Consider the following 22,279-nt stretch of genomic DNA (forward strand, 5'->3'; position numbering starts at 1 on the left):
GTTCTCACACTAAGGCGGTGTTATTCACAAGGGCATGCGTTAAAGAGAAAAGGAAGAGGTGGGTAGGAGTTCACTGCTTGGAGAGACTGGTTAGCTTTGCAAGAAGCACATTCAGTTAGGGAGGAATAGTGCCTATGCAGCAGCAGGGAAGCCAGGAAGGAGACAGGTAGTGACTAGGCAGAAAATAACATGTTGTTAGTGTGTAAATAAACGCCTGAGTGTCCTTAGGAATCTTCTCTCCCGTAGTTTAAACATTATCGTTAAAATATTATTTCTGTTCTTTATTTACTTAGCAAACTTCTTTGAAGAGCTAACGCAAAGACAAATATAAGCCCAAGGAATTGTCTCAAATTCCCAATGAGGAGAGACCATAATTAATGAAGTTTAACATGCCTGGTTCCAATCTAAGAAGTCCCTTGCAAATGCTGAAGACCCGTAACATTAATTAGCAGTATATATTGGTATGTGTTTATAGGCCCTTTGTCAATGGGAATGAGACTCTCTTCTAAACACCTGTGGAGTTGGACCGTGGGGCGGAGGAGGTGCTCCCCATGAGGGCACCATGGAGGGCCCCACGGCTCCGGACCAGAGGGGTCCCTCCAGCACTTTGCAATTGTGTCTCAGGCCTGTGGAGAATGAAGCAAGTAGTATGGGAGATAGCAAAGTGGGGAGAGGTGGGTAGGACTGTGGACTGTGAAGAAATCGAGAATAGCACAGTTAACTAGGCATTTGCCTTTGGCAGATGGTATCTGAGACACACAGCTGCCACCGTCCCAGAGAAACAGAATAAACACAGAGCTTCACGGTGTCCTGGCCTTCCTTGCTGCCACTATTTCTAGACTGACTTTCCTGAGAACCAGAGAATGTTCACGTGCCAAGATCTAACATTTTTACTTGCTGTGAATGTCTTGGACAGAGGTGATACCAGGGATCCTTAATAAAATGATGAGTTCAAAGCTGCTGTCCCCTTCTGCTGGAGGGATGGGGGGACCAGATATCCTGGAAGCCATGAATAGATGACGGGGCATACCCTGGGTGGCGGTGTTGCTGATGGTGATTTTACTGAAGAAATGAAAGCGCTTTCCCTTTCCTTTTACAGAAGAAATGAAATGATGGCAATTACAGGCCGTGTATAATCTAAGGTTCTTTGTCTAATCTGTAGTGGTCTCACTTTGTGGAAGATTGGCATTCAGAGAGGAAAGAGCGTGGGGTCAGCTGTTTCTCCGGGTGCCACGGGCTGCTCTGGATGAGGAGTGGACGTAGGACCGTGAGACCTGCGGCCATTCGCCATTAGCCAGGCGTCCTTCCGGAAGCAAAGGCTCTGGAGAGGAGAACTTCTGTCTCAGTACCCCTTTCAGACAATGCGGAGCTTCCATTCTGTTTTATTATGATTTTGGAGGCACAGTATGTTTGCTCTGTATTAAGCCAAAAAACAAAAACATAAGCAGAGCGGGTGTGAAGGGAAATGTGGGTCTCTGTGGAATTCTCTCTCAGAGTTTGGAGCCATGCATGCTTCTGTTGGATATTTCAGAGGGAGCTTAGAGCATCACAATGCAAAACGTACCAACAATCACATGTGCCCACCCCCACCCTCATTATTTGCCAGCACCCCGAAAAAGAAAATGGCACCTTTTGTTGTCATTGTGGTTTAGAACAGGGAAATAAGATGTAAAGAACGTGGGGAAGGTCAAGAACCTTCTAGAACTTGCTCTGTCCATCAGGATCTGCTGTTAAGTTAGAAAGACTGGTTTGGAGTGGCTGGCCTTGTCACCAGGCCAATTCTCGATTTATTTTCCTCCCTCTGTTCTGCCCATCAATCTGATACAAGGGGTCGCATCTCATATACTTGGTTGAGATCTAGATAAAGCATGTCTGGTACTAAGTGGCCCCCGCAACCCCGCCCCCGTCCCTGGAGCCGACCGTCAGCCAACCCTGCTACTAGGCGGATAGGGATGACCTCTTTCAGACTGCTCCCTAGGAAGGTATGCCAGTCACCTTCCTTTATGTTTAACCCTTACCAGCTCAGAGAGACAGACGGACAGACAGAGCTGTCCTGAATTATAGCAAAGTGTTTTCTTTAATCCTTTTTCAAATACAGCACATTCTTTTTAAATTCAGAATAAGTCACAAATAAGCAATAGAACATTGAGTGTTGTTGGTGTCCACAGTGTTGTAGCTTAAGCTCCTTTTTGATTCCACAGATTCCTTGTGTATGGGGAAGGAAGCTAATATGGTCCACTAACATGCAGCTTTTTTTTTTTCCCGATAAATACAGCATAGTACTTGAAATGTATTTCCTCTTCCTTATGATTTTCTTAGTAACATTTTCTTTTCTCTAGCTGACTATTGTAAGAATACAGTATACAGGGGCACCTGGGTGGCTCACTTAACCGTCTGCTCTCGGCTTAGTTCATGATCCTCGGGTCCTGGGATCCAGTCCCGCACTGGGCTCCCTACTCAGAGGGGATCCTGCTTTTCCCTCTCCTACAGCCTGCTCTCCCTGCATGTGCTCTCAATCTCTATCTGTCAAATAAAAAAATAAAATCTCAAAAAAAAAAAAATACAATACATACAACATACAAACTATGTGCTGATTGACTCTTTACATTATTGGTGAGGCTACAAGTCCACAGGGCGATATTAGTAGTTCAGTTTTGGGGGAGTCAGAAGTTATATGCAGATTTTCAACTGCATAGGGTCGACACCCCTAACCACCCCCCATGTTGTTTGAATGGTCAGATGTAGTTATTAGGGCACAGGACCTATGTCATCCCATTTAATTCTGAAAACAACTCGTTGAGATATGGGAACTATGCTTCCTTTACAAATGAGGTTCAGAGAGATTTAATAATTTTTCCCCCGTTTTATTAAGATGTGATTTACATGTAAGATTCCATTAAAGGTATACAACATAACAATAACATACAATTTGGTATATGTATATTATAAAATGATTACCACACTAAGTTTAGGTAATACCCATCACCATACATAGTTACAAGTTTTTTTTTTTCACAATGAGAACTTTTTAAGATCTACTCTCACAGCAACTTAAAAATTAGCATATCGTTAACTATAGTCACCAGGCCATAAGTTACATCCCCGTTGACTTGTCTTGTCACCGGAAGTTTGTACCTTTTGCAGAGAGAGTTAATAGCTTGTACAAAGGCATGCCATTGGTGAGAGACAGGCAGCACTGGAATTCAAACCCAGAACGGCACAATACATTCTCTTTCTGCCCCGTCATCACCGCCCACTAAGTCAGGTGTGGTGTCACTGGCAGTGAGCCAAGGGAACGTGTCCCTGCAGTGTTTGCTTCCATATACCCACACTTGGCATTTGAAGTCTCCCTGACAGATTGCCCTCTTTTAGCCAGGAATAAAAAGTAGTCCTCTTAGTAAGATATTTCAAAGAAGTTACAAGATAAGAATATACTGTTTATTCATGTAATTCTAATTTTGTCCTCTTCTCTTCCATTCCTTTCTTTTCTTTCTTCCTTTAATACTTAGATATCAGATACTCATCATCTCTTAAAATGTTTCTTTCAGTTAAGACAATTAAAGAAAGAGTTCGTGTTTATTTTCAGTAATTTTTTTTAAAGATTTTATTTACTTATTTGACAGACAGAGATCACAAGTAGGCAGAGAGGCAGGCAGAGAGAGAGGAGAAAGCAGGTTCTCCGCAGAGCAGAAAGCCGGATTCGGGGCTCAATCCCAGGACCCCGGGGACCATGACCTGAGCCGAAGGCAGAGGCTTTAACCCACTGAGCCACCCAGGTGCCCCTCAGTAATTTTTAATAGATTGTCTGAGCCATAGACATCGTTTCAGGAAACTCTAAAAACCTCTGATGAGATAAAACATGGAACGCTGAAGGTAGTGGGGATCTGGTCAGCAGTGCAGAAGAAAAAGTTCTAGACTGGGAATCAGGAGAATCCAGGTGTAATTCTAGCCCAGTTTCCAGTAGGAAGAAAATAGAAGGCTTCCCAGACTTCTTCCATATCCCCTCTTATTCAGAAACTCTGCCATTTGGAACTTCCGCCCAGGGGCCTTTATTTTTTTGTAGGGCCCAAACTAGAATGCTGGAACCGGGGGAAAACAGAGTCTGTACTCCTGAAATGCCACCACCCCCGCTAGGAGTTGGGGAAGGACATTCACCATAAGTAATTCAGCACCGGGGTGGTAGTGGGTGGGAAGGGGCTTAAGAAGGGTTTCTAGGAAGCAGACAGAGAGATCTGCTTCTCTGTCTGGCTGCCGATGGCATGCATATATAATTTTGTGAAAATTCACCAAGCCGTGTACCATGACAGTGTTTCTGCGTTCCTTAGGGCTAATTGGCTTATTCACAAATAGGGGGATCTAGATGCCAAGCAGTCACCTCCAAGGCATGAATCTCAGTGCACGTCCACTTCAGAGACTACGACAGTGTTACGAGGACAGCAGTCTTTCAATTACCCACCTTTTAGTCTGCAGGAACATTTCCATTTGTAGCACGAACTTACTGCCCCGCACCCAGTGACATGGAGGCCGATAGACCTGATTCCTGTTGTGTTTCGGATTGGAAAGCTATTCTGTACTGCTGATAGCGTTTCTTTGATGTCCTTGCTGTAGATGAGCTATAGTCTGTCCAGCTGTTTGCCAGAGGGGGCACGTTTATCATTGTGCTGGATCTTCCTGATCCAGATGATGTTATTTGAGGCTCAAAAAGATGTGCTCACAGCTGGCCCCATCTGTCCCTCGCCAGCCCACTTCGGTCTTAGAGCACGGGCGAGTTCCAGAAGAGAGCTGTTGACTCTGTTCAAAACTCCTTGTAGAGAAAGTGCTTGTATCAGGCCCGGTCAACTTGGTGTCCAAGTTAGCCCTGCTCAAAACTGTCAGTACTGGAGTTCTCTGCAGACCCAGAGCCGGGGGGTTCACACGCTGAAGTGCAGACACACCTTTTTTAAGGGTGGTAAGCTTTGCCAAGGGGGAACTTGTGTCCGGTTGGGATGCCTCCCTTGAGCTCTCTATAAAGAGCCATGAAGGCGGCTGGAGGGGGGAGACAAAGAAACCCAACTGTGGTTGTTTGGCTAAGCCTCTTTATCTCTGCCCAGATGGTACAGGGGTTGAATCGCTTGGTACTGAAGATAATCATTAACAGTTTCATGTTTGTTCTTTGTGGGGAATGTAACAGCCAAAAGCTGGGTCCTCTTTGGCCTCGGCCCGGTGTCCTCCTGTGAGCACAGCAAATGTGTACATGCTCACATAAAATTCTCTGCATACCGTTTACAAGGCCTCAGCAAGGCTATGGTCATGATTTCACTTTCGCAAAGACTATTGAGGTGGCTTGAGAATGAATAAAAGGCCAAATTCTCAAGTACGGGTAAGGGATGATGAAGAGTATTTGTTTGAAAATTGGAATGTGGTAACCTCTGGCTTCAGTTTGGGACTGGCTAATTCAATCTACAAGGCCTTTTCTGTATATACAATATGTTCTTCCATTCCTTTGCTATCAAAAATACATATTCTCATTTCATGCAATTTCTTCTTTGTGTTTATTCCCTTTCAGAGCAGCAACTGCCCTCCGGTAACCAGGGTAGAAAAAAAAGAAAAGTCATTGCAAACTAGACCATCTATTTTCATTTAAACAAACTCATTCTGGATTCCCATCTGTAGGCCAAATGAGTGCTTTTCCCGTGGTAAGAAAGAGCCCCATAGCATGCCACAGCCCTTTCTTGATGTTGTTATAGGAAGGACAGTCAGGGGCTTCATTTTTTTGGCTGCCCTCCCTCGTGCAGCATCTTTCCTTTTCGGTGTACTGATCAATTCTGTTCTCAGTGTATCATCCAGAAAAGAAAAGGGAACTAGAAGCACAAAAGTATGGGCAGTCTTTGAATTCGCTTAATGATATTTGGTTCCCTGTATACCATCTGCTGGCGTTCTATGGAGATAACCCATGCAGAAGTCCCTCAAGCTCTTCCAATTCAGCAGGTCCCAAACTAAGCATAGTATTTCCCCCACCATCCCCTGTCCCTTCCAAAACTAATTAATTAATCGATAGATCATTTGATTAAAGCCCCCCTCCCTCTCCTCTTCTCCTGTTTTCTGTCTTAGTGGATAGCATCATCATCGTCCCCCACCTGACACAAACCTTAAGGTTGGACATGATTTGTTTGGGTTTCCTTAGATGCAGATCCTGAGACAAAGATTTGAGTGCATATAGTTTTTTAGGAAGTGACACAGGAAACACTGGGAGACGAATAGGAAAGCGAGCAAGGAAAAGAAGGCAGCCAGTAAAGGGAATGTCATCAAACAGGTCACTTGCTGCAAGCAGCTGGGGGTGAATTTCACTGGGGAGTTCCGGGAGGCAGTGGAGGTGCACACCTCAGATTTTCCTACCCGAGAGGTCGGAGAGCTGGGACGTTTATGCGGTCAGCCATCGATCCGTTAAACCTGCTCTCAAGAGTCAATTCCCCAAAACTCTGGTCTCCTGCATGGGTGGGCAAAGCGGGCTTCAGTGGCCAGAGAAAGCCCTTGGGACCAATACACAGGTGCTGGCAGTGGGAAGGCAGGAAATAAAGGAGTAAAGGCCGGGTGACCACTGAAGACCAGTGAGGGTGACACATTCACTGCCTGTCTTTCATGATTCCCTCTTCCTCCCCCTCCACTTCTGCTCAGTTACCTTTCCTCCCGTGCTGATTCTCCAACCCCTCCCCAGCTCTCTCCTAAATGCATTCTTTTCTTTCAGTTCCAACTGCCAGTGACTTCATTCAAGCCTCCATCGTTGGTCCCCTGGAATAAACAACAGCCCCTGGCAGGTCTGTCCAGGTCCAAGGTCACCCCCACCAGGCCCTTCTCTCCATCCTGCAGTCATAGCCTTCCTAAAGGCCAATCTCATCATATCACCCTTGGCCCTGCTGGCTTCCCATTGCCCTCCGGATAAAGTCTAAACTTTGCACCTGCGCTCTCTTATACACTACCTGATTGGTTTGGGGTGTTGTTGTTGTTTGGTTTTTGTTTTGTTTTGTTTTGAGCAGTCTGTGTTTTCTTTGGAAATTGTTCCCTGCCACTCCAAAACTGGGTTAGCCCCCACTTTCTTTGAGGTCCTTTGATATTCAGAATTCTCTGTTTATTCATCACCTTCTTGATTAACTGGAAGCCCTTTGGTGGGCATAAACAGTCTTATTGATCATTCTATCTCCCAGAGGCTAGTGCCTAATAGAGTTGCTCATCAAATCTTGGGACAAAAACATATTATTGGAAACCATGTTGTTTGCAAGTACTAGTGTTAAACGTTCTAACGAGGGATCTGATAAGGCTTTGATTATAACACAGATCTGTTTTTGACTACAGATAAAAATGGATCCCTTTATAAATATAAGATGTGCAGTAAAACCCTTTCCAAATATAGCTGGTCTCTCAATCTGATGGGAGTAGCCCATCACCATGATGTAACTCTCTTTTTTAGAATTAAATGGTTTAGCTGGACAAAAGAAAGATTGCTGGGATGTTGTGTTCATTTTTTTTTTTTCACCTTAGATATAGATCTAACTGCCAACCACCAAAGAAACTCTAGGGCAGCTCTTCCAAAGGCAAAGAGTAGAAAATGGAAGTACAAGAGAAGTTTCGATGGTTTGATGTGAAAGGCCGGTAGCTGAATTACTGTTATTATTACACAGATTTTCACATGTAATAATAAACTTCCCAGGCACAAAATCCCCTAGGTCATTAATCTCATACTAAAAAGCTTGGAATTATTTCATACAGGACTTTTTCCCATCCCCATGAGCCAACTGCTTTATCAAACGAGATTCTCTTAATGTAAATTATTTTATTAAAAGACATTGTTGTATTTTGATCCAAATAAGGCAAAATTTCACATAGGCGTGTCTCATACAGAATAGGGGACACCTGGGTGGCTCAGTTGGTTAGGCAACTTCCGCTCAGGTCATGATCCCAGAGTCCTGGGATTGAGCCCCGTGTCGGGCTCTCTGCTCAGTGGGGAGTCTTCTCCTTCTCCTTCTTCTCCTTCCCCTGTCCCCCAGTCATGCACACACACACTCTCTCTCTCTCAAATAAATGAATAAAATCTTGAAAAAAAAAAATACTAAAGAGAAACTTTGTGTGAGAGAGATTTGAATTCAAGCCTGAATCTCCCCGGAAATGAAAACATCTTTTTTTCCCCCCTTTCAAATCATTAAAAAATTATACATGACTTTTCCTCTTGTTTGGGAAACATGTTCCACAAATCTTCTGACACTTCCTCAGTCTCTTCTTACGCGTGAAAGAAAAGCTGTTTTCTACAGCTCTAAAGCTACACAGCTCCCTCATCTTACACCTCTCCCCTTGCCTCTCAAGAGACAACAGAATTGGCCCTACTAGAGCTGGAAATGAACTCACATGCATAACCGTTCTTGCCCTCAGCTACCTGTGCTCTCTGTGCTTCTGCATTCTATCTCATCTCAATCTTTTCTGTCCCCTTTTTCTATTGTGAGCCATTGTGGGGCTTACTTGTTGCAAGACTTCCACTAAATACTCTATTAAACATGCGAATAAGAAATGAGTTCTCTAAGTTACAGAGAAATACAATGCTCCATGTTATTTTGTGAGCTTTGAACCCGATGTCCCATTCTAGGAATTTAATCTACAAATAGACTTGAACAAGAACACTAAAGTATATGGACAAGAACGTAAGGTATATGGACAGAGATGTGCTTTGCTGCATAGAGATTTACAACAAATTCAATGTCCATAGGTAGGGAGTGGATGAAATGAGCCATGGGACATTGCATGGAAAACTCCACAGCCATTAAAAAAGGATGAAGGAAATCTGTAGGATTTTATTTAAAAAGATGTCCAAGAGATAATGTTAGATTTACAAAACAAACACAGAAAAAACTGGCTACAGACAGCATATGTAACATGATCCCATTTGTGTTAAAAAAAAAAAAGGCGATGCCTTTATGTGCACATAATACGCTTGCATGTGCATAGATAATTTCTTAACAGATAAACTGTTAACAGTTATTACCACGGAAGAGTGAAAAGGACTTGGACTGGGAGGAGAGGGTTAGTAAGGAATAGTTATTTTTTATTTTTCAGTTTATACCCTTTGTTCTATTTTTCTTACCATTAATTTGCATTACCTTTATAGCTTCTCAAAATTAAAAAAAAAAAGTGTGTGTTCAAATCACTTTTCTTTCTTAGACTCTGTCATTTATACATATGATGATTAGAAGCCTTAATGAATAATCTGTAAATTAAATGAACTACTAAAAATATAGACAAAGCAGTGATTCTTAGCCATCTTCCTTCAGTGAGCAACCCCAGCTGGAAGCCAGTTAAGTAACTGTTTCGTACAGTTCATGGGAGTATAAAGCAGGTTATGAATCCCCTTGAATGGTCTGATCTCATTGCTTATAAATATGTGTGCATACAGGAAAAAAAATCAGGAAGGATAGATGTAGAAATATTAACTGCTGTCTCCATTTACTTGGGATTTCAAGTGATTTTTACTTGTATTTTATGGACCTCCATTTCACAATAAGCATATATTAATTTTTATAATCAGAAAACACCAATAAGTTCCCTTCATTTTGAACAAAGGAGAAATTACCTTGTATATTCTGATGCTGAATGCTTGACACCAGATCTTTCTGGAAGTTTCTGTCATGAGGCTATGGCTGGAGCTTTGAACAAGGAGATCAATTTCCACAGAACCACAATTTAAATGTGAGCCCAGAAAAAATGGTAGACTTAGCTAAAAGCAACAAACATGAATGGAAATATTTTCAGCTACACGGGATGAAAATGTCAGGGAAAAAAACCTTGTAAGAGGTGTTTGGAAAGAAGAGCCCCATCTTAAGATACCAAAGTACCTCAGACTAAGGCATACTGTTTTCATGCCTTGTGTTCATTGGCACCTACTACCTTCACGATTTCCCCATCTTTGTTACACGCACCCTCGGGTACTTTTTCCCATCCAGGCTTCCCAGTCAAAGTGACTCATCCATCTGTATCATCTAGTTCCTGCCTTAAGTATCCAGGAATGAGTCACTCAATCAGTTGCTTCTCTTTTAACTTGAATGGAATTAGGCTCAGGGACATTCGATTGAAAGATTCATGAATGGGTGGGTCCTGGGAAAGGCATTGGTGAGGTTATCTGGGAAATCAGCCGTATTATAGAGATGAGAAAAAGGCTGGGGGAACAGAGTAATTAGGGAGTCAGATAGCCCAAAGGGAAAACTAGTTACAAAAAAAGGTTAGGTCCAAACTCTGGCTGTCAGTCTTTGCTAGAGTATGGGCAGCAAGAATTAATTGGTTGTATGGATTTTAGGTAACTATTTTGTCTTTCAGACAAAATGACTCATACCAATTATTTTCTTGCTCACTAATTTTGTAAGTACTGTGTAGGTACTTGCCAAAAGGAAAGCAGGGGAAAATTTTACTCAGGAAAAAAAAAAAAATGTGTACTTTTGCAAATGCTTTTAACATGTAGGCATGCTTTCGGTATGTGAAAGTTATTTTTGACACTATTTTTGGCCAAATTGGTTTTCATTTTTATGAAAAATGTTAATTTTTAAAGCACTCCGGTCTATCTCCCAACTGTTACTTTTATCACTCGAAAATGTGGTATTTTAAAAATATCATCACTGGTGTCATACTAAGACTTGCCTTGAATTACATGCCTTTCATAGTAATTAATGTTTTTTTTTTTTTAAAAGGCATTTGGACATGAAAAAGGAATAAAAATGAAAGTTCACCAAAATGTTCATAGCAGTTGTCTTTGAGTGGTGATGGATCTGTGGTTGTGTTTCTTTCTTTCTTTTTTTTTCCCCCATTTGTCTCTGTTCTTCTCATTTTCTATCATGACCACGGAACACTTTCATAAAGAAAGAAAACTAATTTATTAGAGGGAGTAAGGTGTAAAGGAGCAGAGATACGGTTGACCATGCTTTAAGTTACATAATAATAATTATTATGGTCACACAAGATGGGTCTCTGTCCAGGGCTCCTAAACATCTTGTGTTACCATGAACAAATGTTGGCAGAGTCATTTCCCAAAATTTTCTGTTAAATATCCTGCAAGTTACTAACAAAGAGCTGTGAAACCCTCGTGGGAAATACAAATAGGACCAGACTCATTTAAATACATATTTCAGTTTGGGTCCTTACTCAGCTCACTTGGGGAACGGTTGAAGCTTCAGGGTGGTTCCTTATTTTGAACCTTACAAGGGAGATCGATGAATTAAATTTACCTTAGGGACCCCCTGTTAGAGAAGCACTGAACACCATCTTATTTAACTTGGTCATGGAAATAGTGTTTCCGGGAACAATCCGCTGTACAATTGCATTGCACTACTGGTCTTATGAATGTTATTCATTCTGGTATAATTAATAAAATGATAGCTGCTCTGGAGGATATTTTCTGTAGTTCTATAAAAAAAAAATAACGAGCATCCACATTTTTGTTGCATCTTTTTAGTTTCCTAATAGAAGAGGTCAGTTACAGGGATGCTCTCAGTGACTGCAGACAGGTTCACTGACTCTCCCCTTCGATTGTTTGCATTCTACTCCTTCAGGGTTGGGGGACACTGAGATGTTATGAGGATTAAGTATAAAAGGATCTGAGTTGGGGGCATCCGAGGGCTCAGTCAGTTAAGCATCTGACTCTTGATCTCGGCTCAGGTCTTGATCTCAGGGTCATGAGTTCAGTCCCCTGCATGGAGCCTACTTTAAAAAAAATAAAATAACAGTAATAAAAATAAAAATAAAAGGATCTCAGCATCATTAAATATCTGATGAACAGTGTGAGAAGCCGTGATGAGGTGTATTTACCACTGGGATGAAAAGAACATTCATTCATTCATCCCACAAATACTTACTGAGCGGCTGTTATACACCAGGTAGCAGTGAACAAAATGAAGTCTCTGTCCTTACAGAGTTTACACTGGAGGGAGAGAGGCAGACAATAAACAGCTAATTATATAGACTGTATGTGATATGTACACACATATATAATAACATCCTAAAAACATGTTATATATATTTGTATATAATATCTAATTACATCATGGGCAAACTAAGCAAGTGGGGACTGGGGGTAGGGAGTGACTGAGGTAAGGTGGTGGAGAAAGCCAAGAGAGAGAAAAGGTATCGAGTAGATATCTGGAGCCAGGCTTGCCCCACCATACACCATGTGGGGTAGAGCGTTCTGGGCAAAGGGAGGAGTAACTGCAAGGCCGGAGGTGTTTGGCTGAAGAAGTAATGGCCAGAATAGCGGAGAGGCTGGAGGGAAATAAAGGAGAATAGCTTGTAGGGCTTTGTGGTGAAGAACGGGGCCTTGGGGTTTTACTGCAGCTATGCCAGAAACCAGTGGAATGTTTGGAGCAGAGAAATGGCATAATCTCACTTCCATTTTAAAAAGTTAATCTGACTCTTTCTTGTTTAATCTTTAAAGCCTGAATAAAGTCCCTAAAAGGCTTAATGGAAACAGAGAGGCCCCTGCATAAAGATAAGAGAGGCAAAGAAAGTTGATTTAATTTGCTGAGTATTATTTTCATAGTGGATGGGATCTGTGCATATCCCTTTATTTGTCTCATTTAATTTTTCTTCCTGTTAAGTTATTTTAAAAGAGATTATATTTTAACTGTGCTTAGTTAAAATTTTGATTTTCTTTTTCGGTTATTTAAACACGTCTATCTAGATACTTAACTGAACATTTATGGGAAAAGTGTACAAAATTCAACCCAATACAAAGGCTCAGAAGTTACAGAATTTCAGCTCAGAAATGTTTTAAAACAACAAGACAAACTCATCATTTAGAATGCCTTCGTAAGAAAAGTGACTTTAGCCTCACACAAGAGTTGCTCCAGTATTATTTGTAAAGAGCTATGTCAGGGAACTATGAATTCGCCAATAAAACAGCAAATTACTCTAACAGATGCTTACAAAGCGTGCCTAGAGGCTATTGTATATGTGTGTTTTGCCAGTTCCGGCAATGAAGAGGTGATTTACAATCCTAAAACCACTAATGATGGCATTTTACAAATGTTATACCCAATTATATTGTGTACGACAATAAAATTCATTATTTACAGCAGAATTCCTAAATATTTGTTACATACACGCGTTACTGATAATCAGAAAGACTTATTTGCCAGCACATACTATGAATCTTTTGGAGTCGGGGTTTGCCTTTGCCCCATTCATGGAAACAGTAGTGAATAAGGAATTCCTTTGCCTTCCATACTGAGAAAGACCATCCAGTACTAAATCATCCAAAACCTAGTTACTAAGTTAGGATCACCACCATTACTGATGGATTCAGGTTCAAGACAACCTTTGGGCCTACATGCCCCATCCCACTTATCACCAGTAATCCTTAGATGTTGAAATCCCTTTAAAAAAATATTTTGTTGGATTCCGGAAGAAACAAGAGCATGACGTGAACATGGGAAAGCAAAAGAAAGCAAGGAAGTATGCGACTATGAAGCGAATGCTTAGTCTCCGAGATCAGAGACTTAAAGAAAAGGATAGATTAAAACCTAAAAAAAAAGAAAAGAAAGATCCCAGTGCACTCAAGGAAAGAGAAGTCCCCCAACATCCTTCCTGCTTATTCTTCCAATATAACACACAACTGGGCCCACCTTACCACATCCTGGTTGATACCAACTTTATCAACTTTTCCATTAAAGCCAAACTTGACTTAGTGCAATCAATGATGGACTGTCTTTATGCCAAGTGTATCCCTTGTATAACTGACTGTGTAATGGCTGAAATTGAGAAACTGGGGCAGAAGTATAGAGTGGCTCTAAGGATTGCCAAGGATCCAAGATTTGAACGATTACCATGCACACACAAAGGAACCTATGCAGATGACTGCTTAGTGCAGAGAGTAACTCAGCACAAGTGTTACATCGTGGCCACAGTTGACTGAGACCTTAAACGAAGGATCCGGAAGATTCCTGGAGTTCCCATCATGTACATTTCTAACCATAGGTACAACATTGAGTGGATGCCAGATGATTACGGAGCCCCTCGGTTCTAATTCTTAAAAGATAGAGTTCCTCTGCCTTCCTTTACCAACTTTTTCTATTGCCAGTTCATATTAGCAACATGCTATAGCATGAATTCTTCTTCTTACCCTTTTCCTGTTATGAGCTGAGTATGGTTAAATACACTCACTTTTTGGTATTGTTTTGAAATTGATAATTTGTATCATTTTAAATATTGTTGCATTTTTGTTATAAATCAGATGATTGCTCATATAAAAAAAAATTTTGTTATCCATAAAATCTGAGGAAATGTACATTCTCATAGGCTTTGCAAGACTTATATTATACAAATATATTTCTCAGCGGCTACATTTTTAAATCTTTTATAGACCTCTTAACCATCCCGCTTCTCAGCCAAGCCATTCAGAAGCAGTTTGCTGAGATAGGGTGTGAGATAATACGTTTCAGTGATAAAATTTGTAGTCCACTCCTTGTTGGCAAGCTGTGAGGCTGACTACTTAGTACTGAGCTAGAGAGGGAGTGTGAATTACAGTTTCCTCTGGGATGATGCAAGCTTCTGTATTCGCTGGGGTAAGGGGGGAATGTGGAGAGACAAAACTTTATCAGTGGTCCAGCGATACCTATTTTCACTTGGGTGGGTGTGTGTTCATTTCCTTGTTGCATGTGAAAGCATGTTGGTCAAAATCTCTAAAAGGGCTTTACAATTTAAAACAGCAGTTTCCACTTAAGAGATTGCATAGTTAAAAAAAAGAAGTTCTTAAGTCAACTAATTGTTCCCTAGCAAAGGTGGCCACTCTTCAGGGTATCACACTATGTATTAGAATAAGGTATAACAAAAAGAAATTAATTTAAGGAAAACTGCATCCATTTTGAGAAAGTGTATTTTTTTTTTTTTTGGTATGCATAAATAACCCAACCAGGGTGTTCCTGTGTGCTTAGCAAACTGAATGCATTGAAGTCATTTTTGTTTTATTGGGGAACTGGGATAAACCTGCAGTTAGACCTTTGGGAAATCATTACTGGCTCAAGCTAATGATATTGCTGACTCTATTACATTCTTAGAGTCATGGGGAGTCATATACACTGATTCATAAGGAATATTTTGATCAATTGGAAAAACCTCTCTGCTCAGAAGGAAGGCAGAGAAGATGTCTCACAGGTCAGATTGTGTGGTTGACATTCTAGAGATGATGATATTAACTCCTTCCAGATTAAATCCATAACACTTTCCAAATCCTTTTGCAAACAGCTGGATTCCCACATGACTCTTGGTTTGTGCAAATGAGGAACTAGGAAGTGATTCTGATACACTGTTTGCTAGCAAAGAAGTGATTTTCTTACCCTCTTGCAGGTGGTAACAAGCTTGGGCCCCTCCCCCCCCCTTTTTTTTTTAGTTGCTGAGGTGTGTGGGATTAAAGAAATTCCTGGAAGAAAGAGTCGTAAATCTGCGCTAGGAAAAGGATAGTTGTTGTTTTATGTATTTGTTTTAATAGAGTTGGACTCTTAAGAGACTTTATCATAATAAAGTAAGTGGAATGATGTACTGAGTTGGTATATCTTTCAAGCTTTTTTGACCAAAACCCAGAGTAAGTGTCATGTTTATATGTAAGTATGTGTTTGTGTGTACTAAATTACAATGTAAAATATACAGAGAGGTTGTTGATACAGATGAATGAAATAATCTTCACACATGTACCATATCTGATATTTTCTAATCTATCGAATTTTATTTTATCTTTTTTTTTTTTTTTTTTTTTTTTGACAGAGAGATCATAAGTAGGCAGAGAGAGAGGAAGGGAAGCAGGCTCCCTGCCCAGCAGAGAGCCTGATGTGGGGCTCGATCCCAGGACCCCGGGATCATGACCTGAGCCAAAGGCAGAGGCTTTAACCCACTGAGCCACCCAGGCGCCCCATTACCTTTTTTTTTTTTTTTTTTATGCTGGTTGACATCCCCTCAATTCATTTCATGATCTGCCAGTGGGTCACAACTGGACATTTGGACATCACTGGGCTAATGGATGGGATACCTGGAGTCTTTTCCCACCTTTGGGTTCCCTTCTGGCAAATCCAAGAACTACCATCTTTGGTTTTGACTCAGCAGGCTGGTTTGTGCCCCGCACCTTTTGGATCCAGTTCCCATTTGCATTGAAATAATTGGATCACTCTGGAACCAGACCTTTGAAGCTATGCCCTACTGTACTAAAAACAAAACAAAAGAAATCAAACCCTTTCCCAACGTGCTCTGGTAATACTTGACTTTGTATCTAGGTAAGAAAGAGAAAGTAATGATGTTTTACATTTGAGTGAATTTCATTGAAGAACAAATGTCTCTGAATGGCTTTTCAAAATCTTAACGTAATGCCAAAGTGAATTTAAGTGGGAGGAAAAAGATAGAAGGAATTTTTAAAGTTCTGCCTTTAATTGAACTATTAGGATCCTTGATACCTGAACTGGTCTTTGGTTTTGCACCTTCTTGGGTATAGGTAGCTATGATAATGCCCAGACTTCATTCTTATTCAGTGTGTTAGATAAGGGTTAAGTGTGTTGCCTTTAATTTCCATTTTTGGAAATAATGTCTTGCTCTGAATAGCTCACCCTTCCTGCCATCCACACCTCCGTGAAGGCTAAAATGCTCAGATTGAAATAATGGAGGTTTTGGGTTGTGGAAATGATGGATTGCAGCAATGAGCTAAGCTTTTAAAAGCATATGTAACACTCGAAGAGAAAAGAAGATATGGCTTGGATTCCACCCACTCCAGAAATCAGCAAAGAGAGAATGCTCTCAATTAAAACATAATGTCCTTTTCATCCCACCCTTGGGGCATTACTTCTGCTTTGTTGATGAAAATGAACATCAAATTGATTGGCTTCCCACACCCTGACAATCAGTAATTGTGCCAAAGGTGCTGGGGACCTTCCTGATGAGTGTAGTGATCCAAAAGAAATGCAGGGTGACAGCTTTTCCCCCACCTCACCCCCCAAGTTCCCTTTCAGGGCAGGTGACAGGCCTGACATACCATTTCAGAGAACACTTCTTCCCCAGCTCTTCCTAATAAAAGAGAGATTTTGAAGATACTCTGTGCTTTGAATGAGCAGATCCCATGGAACACAGAACAGTTCCATTCACTGAAATAGATTCAACACTAAGTATGGTGAGAGGTATCAGGGTAGAAGAACTTGACTGGTGGGGCTAAAAAAGCTTACATGTTTGAAAATACCTGCAACTCATTCTCACTTTTTACACGTATATAATATCTAAATGTCTGAAAAATACGGTGCTGGCAACATATAAAGGCTAAGAGGAACTGGAGGTTGAATAGAGCAGTGCTCTCAATTCTGAAGGGTCAGATTTTCTACTATCATTAGAGTTTCTATAAAAGAATTCTATTCATACACAGAGGGTTATTTTTTTTTTTTTTTTACTTCACACAGTCAATTATTTTCATCTTAACCGTGGATAGAGGAAGTTGGACTAATAGTTAAATGTGCTTGGAATTATGCCTATGACTTTTTTACTACCCTGTGAATTTTCTTATTGAAAGATTGGTGAACTTCTTAATTTAAAAAATAAGAATCAACTCATTCTCCTTGCCCCTGGTAATCACCAGGGCACCACTATCCTGGAAAAGTATATTAAGAATCTACCTGTCTGTATCCCTGCTAGAATTTAAATAGTCACCCACTCTGCTTTCCCAAAAGCTGCCGCCAGGTATACATGAAATGTAGGGTTCTCAACTTGGGGTGGTGGGGAGGAGGGGGGTGATTTTGCCTCCTAGAGGACATTTAGCAGGGTCTGTGATATTTTTCATTGTCATGACTAAAGGGACAGATGCCACTGGCCTCTGGCTGGTAGAAGCCAGCAGTGCTCCCACACATCCTACAATGCATGGAACAGACTCAACAACAAAGAATTAGCTGGTCCAAAATGTCAATAGTGCTGAGGTAGAAACTCTGCCTTAGGTGTTGGCAGATGTATACCAAGGGCATGTTGAAAGCTAAAACGCATAGACCAGCTAGATGAATTAAACGATACCACTTCAATTGTGTGTAAACATGTATTTCTAGAATATTTTTCAAGTTTCTAAGCGACAGTTTGGTTATGTAATAGCTCTATTAACACTTATGCTTGTTTCATAGTAAACAGTTGGCCAATTTTGACACTATTCCGGTAGAACAGTGGTCTGAAAAACAAGCATTAAACACGACAGAGTCTGGTTCCTGAATTATCATTAAAATCTCAGGAAACAGAGAACACCCCTGATAGAGTGAGAGTCCTACATACACCCCGTAAGCTACCTGAACATCCTTTAAATGATACAAGAAATTACATGCGTTCCTTCGGAGAAAGTTTTGGCTACAAAAAAAGGCCAGAATAACAGTGGCTTCAAATCAGTGGAAGTTTCTCTTTCTCTTATACAGCAGCCAGAGTATGAACTGTGGAGGGTTCCTGTGGCGGCTTCGGGCTGCTCAGGCTCCTTCTGTCTTGTTCTGCCGTCCTTGACGCACAGTTTCCATCTCATGGTCCAGTACGACAGCTCCAGTGCCCACTACCCCATCTACATCCTAAATAGCAAGGAAGCAAGAAGGAAGTCAAGGGCATGACCCCCTCTGAAGGGCGAGATCAGGGGGCTGTGCCCATCTCTTGTGCTCATCCTCTTTTCCAGAACGTGGTTTCGTGGCTACAATTACCAGGTAGGGAGACTGATAATGTTTTGTTATGGAGTCCCATGTCCAGCTAAAACTCAGAGGTGCCTTTATTAAAGAAAGAAGAAACCCATGGGTGTTGGAGGAAAGCAAGCTCTCTCTGCCTTAAATATCTTGTCTTAGGTTAATTCAAGGTCAAGGAACCCAAAGACTGCTTAATAATCTCAGATGGCCTTTGGTGAGGATAGAGGTCAGAGTCTATGATGGCGTCTACCATGGTCTGTTTTTCATTTTGGTATCCTAAATCACATGAGAAGCGGTATTAGGACAGGAGATAAACCACCAGGGCTCAGATCTTAGCTCTGCCACTTGCTCGCTGAGTTGATTTTAAGCAAGTTTTCCTCCACTCCCTGTGCCTGGACTTGCTTCTTTTGTAAATTGCTAATAATGATAATATCTAACTCATAGGGTTATAGTATGGATAACTGAAGTAATACATGTAAATCACTCAGAACAGCCCTTAACATAGCACCTTAGACTAAGAGCTCTAAACATTGTTATTATCGTGGGGTTCCTCACTTGACTGATTTCATATAGGCTGATTTGAGCCTTTATTTTTTGAGCCTTATCTTATTAAGCACATATCTATTAACTTAATTTGGTTTTAAAATCTCAATAAATATGGGTTGCTTTGATCTAATTTTGAGTAGTAACCCTCACCCCCAATAAAACATCAAAATGTGGGCTTTGACAAAACAAATGAATAAACCAACACACGAAAGGCAGTATCAGACCTATAAATACAGAGAACAAATAGTTGGTCGCTAGAGGAGAGGGAGAGAGGGGATGGGCAAAGTGGGTGAAGGGAAGTGGGAGATACAGGTTTCCAGGCATGGAATGAATAAGTCATGGGGACAAAAGGCCCAGCATAGAGAACATAATCAGTGGTATTGTAACAGCCTTGCATGGTGACAGATGGGAGCTACACTTGTGAGGTCCCCTTGGTCCTCACAGCATGGCTTAGAGTTGTGCAAACTCTATGTTATACACCTGAAACTAATGTAACATTCTATGCCCACTATCCTTTAATGAAAAAGGAAGTAGGATCTGATTTGAAATGAAGATAAAGCTAAACTGGGATTGATGTAGATTTGAGCTAACTCATGAACCAGTGGATTGCCAGCTTCTTAGAGTGAAGCCACATCAGCAGACAAGCTAGTCAGTGTAGACAACTAATGCTCCAACTGCTTTGTCAGTACATAATCTTGCCTCATGTTTGTTAATTTCTCAGCAGCTAGCAGAGATTTCTGCTTTGATCCAACAAAGTTCACTAAACTTGATAATTTTCTTTACTCCTCATAAAGGAATTCAAGAACTCACAGTAAAAACATGGAAGCTCAGAAGATCTACTAATGGTTGTAGTTGTCTTATTTTCTACACTATTTTATATTTCAACATTTTGTAGCAGATATCCTTCCCTGACATTGTCTCTTCAGCTCTAATAAGCAAATGACTAAAAGTAAGGATTAGAATTGCTTTAAAGCTGCAAACGTGTGTGTGTGTGTGTGTGTGTGTGTGTGTGCCAAAAAAAATTCTACATTGACGATAGTATAGTTTGGCCTGTAAAACATCCATGTTCATTGGTTCATTGTTAGGTCATTTCATACTTTTACCTAGTGTAAACTCTGAAGGCAGGTTATTGTCTTACCACTATATAAAGTGGTAGAAATGCAAATCGTACATATTGCTGCATTGAGGGCAGGATGTATTTTCTACAGGCCCTATACTCTGGGGTGAATGGGAAGTTAGTGCAAGCAGTCAAACTCCACTACACAAACCTTTGTCTTGATTTTCTTCTCAAAGTCCCTTTGGTCCTCACAACATAAAACTTAACAGGATGATTCTCTATCCACTTCATCTTAAATTCAGGGAAGAACGATGATGGTGACTCTATAGCAATTATTATTATTCTACCAACAGAAAATGATCAAGAAAACAATTTCATAAGTCATATGGAAATGAAAATTATTTAGACAGACCCATGCCAAAATATTTAGTAGGCTGGCTAGTAAGCACTCAGAAGTCATTTGGGTTTAACAACAGTACAATGAGAATTTTCAGAGAAATCATTTCCATTTCTACCACAAAAGCTTTGATCTCTTAAAACTCAACATATTATTGTATCAGCTGAAAAATTACTCATGACTTGAAGAGTAATTCAAGAGTAATTAATTGCTCTGAACAGAAAAAGAAGGGTTCCAACTCCGTTCCCCTTTCTTTTTAAAATAAATGAATACAGGAAACAAAGGCATAGAAGGAGCTGATGGAATGGAGACTAGTTGCCTTATGTTGGTGAACAAGCTCCCATGAAAGGGGACAAAGTCCATTTCCTGTAAGCCAGCATTTGTGAGTGTGGGGGCTGTAAGAAATAATCTCTGAAAAGTTTAGGGACTTCACAAATCCTTCCTTGGCCAGCTTGAACAAAGCATAATACTCATGTGAGAGACCAGGTGAACAGTTGTTAACTTGATAGAAAGATAATCCTCTGGCTATTATTATAGAGGAGTAGTAGAGGGAGTGTCTGTAAAGGTCAGCATGAAGCTTTTAAAAATAATTTTACATAAAGCCAGAGAGTTTGCCTTTAAGAGCAAAATCTGTACTTACTCTGTTCTCTAGAGTCTCTTTTCTCTAACACAGAGACTCCTACTCTGACTTGGACCAAGTATGATTTGTTTGTGGGAGACTTCAACACCTTAGTGTTTGCTTTGCAATATGAGATCATACTAGGATTCCATTGATTAATCATCATTGCAAAGGTAGTCCCAGAATTGTGTAACTCGGGGATGTCTTTGGAAGGACACCCCCGGCATGTCCACTTCTAATCAGCGTGTGTGGTTTGGTTCAGGATCTATGAAGAGGGGACAGTACCTACCATATAGGTTGTTTGGGATAAGCAATGCTATAACTTACATCAGGTACTTTACCAGAGTGCCTGGTACATCATTAACTCTCTGTAGATTTTATTATTGGTGCTATTGCTGTATTTCCTACAAAGGTGTTAAGAGGGTAAGTGGTGAGATGATTCCAAATCTTTAGGGTTGGTTGGAAATTCAGTTTGCAAGTGAAGAAATAAAGGGTTCCGCCCACCCTTCTTCCCACCGCCAGGGCGCTGCTCCTGGCTCCTACCGCCCCCCCTTCCCTCCCCATCCTCCCCTTTCTCTGCCCCTCAACCAGTGTTACCAGTTTTCATGGCATCCTTCCAGAGATACTGTATATACAGACAAGTGAAAACATATCTGTGTATGTTGTTATTTATTTTTGGAAACATGTATTGTTAAGCAGCACTCCACTCGAAAAAGTAAAAAACCTTCTTTCATGCTGATAATTAAAGTGGGAAATGAAGTAATAGTCTCTTCCATCCATGGTTGCAAATGGCAAGTTTTTCTACCCTGTGGAATCAAATGGTTCCATCCTTCCCACCTAATAGGATATAGAGGATGTTAACATCCTTTTGACAGGGTGCATATCGAGGCGTAAAGAAGTGGTCCGATGGAGTCACACTGGAGTGGGTTACTGCATTCAGGAGGCCATTTTATCTCCATATAGAGACAAGACTATTCAACTAAAAGGCCAAATATATG

General features: G+C 40.8%; 2 protein-coding genes across 13 annotated transcripts in view; both read left to right on the plus strand.

Moving 5' to 3' along the window:
- The window catches only part of ZNF827 (zinc finger protein 827), a 168,708-nt gene that overhangs the window by 112,312 nt on the left and 34,117 nt on the right, over nucleotides 1-22,279 (plus strand). The window lies entirely within an intron of this gene.
- Nucleotides 13,430-14,082, plus strand: LOC116866585 (rRNA-processing protein FCF1 homolog). The gene has a single exon (XM_032855593.1). It carries the CDS (start codon nucleotides 13,430-13,432, stop codon nucleotides 13,913-13,915), a length of 486 nt encoding a protein of 161 aa, XP_032711484.1. The 3' UTR covers nucleotides 13,916-14,082.

The sequence above is a fragment of the Lontra canadensis genome, unplaced genomic scaffold, assembly GCF_010015895.1.
Source record: "Lontra canadensis isolate GAN:19392208 unplaced genomic scaffold, GSC_riverotter_1.0 scaffold10, whole genome shotgun sequence".
NCBI lineage: Eukaryota > Metazoa > Chordata > Mammalia > Carnivora > Mustelidae > Lontra > Lontra canadensis.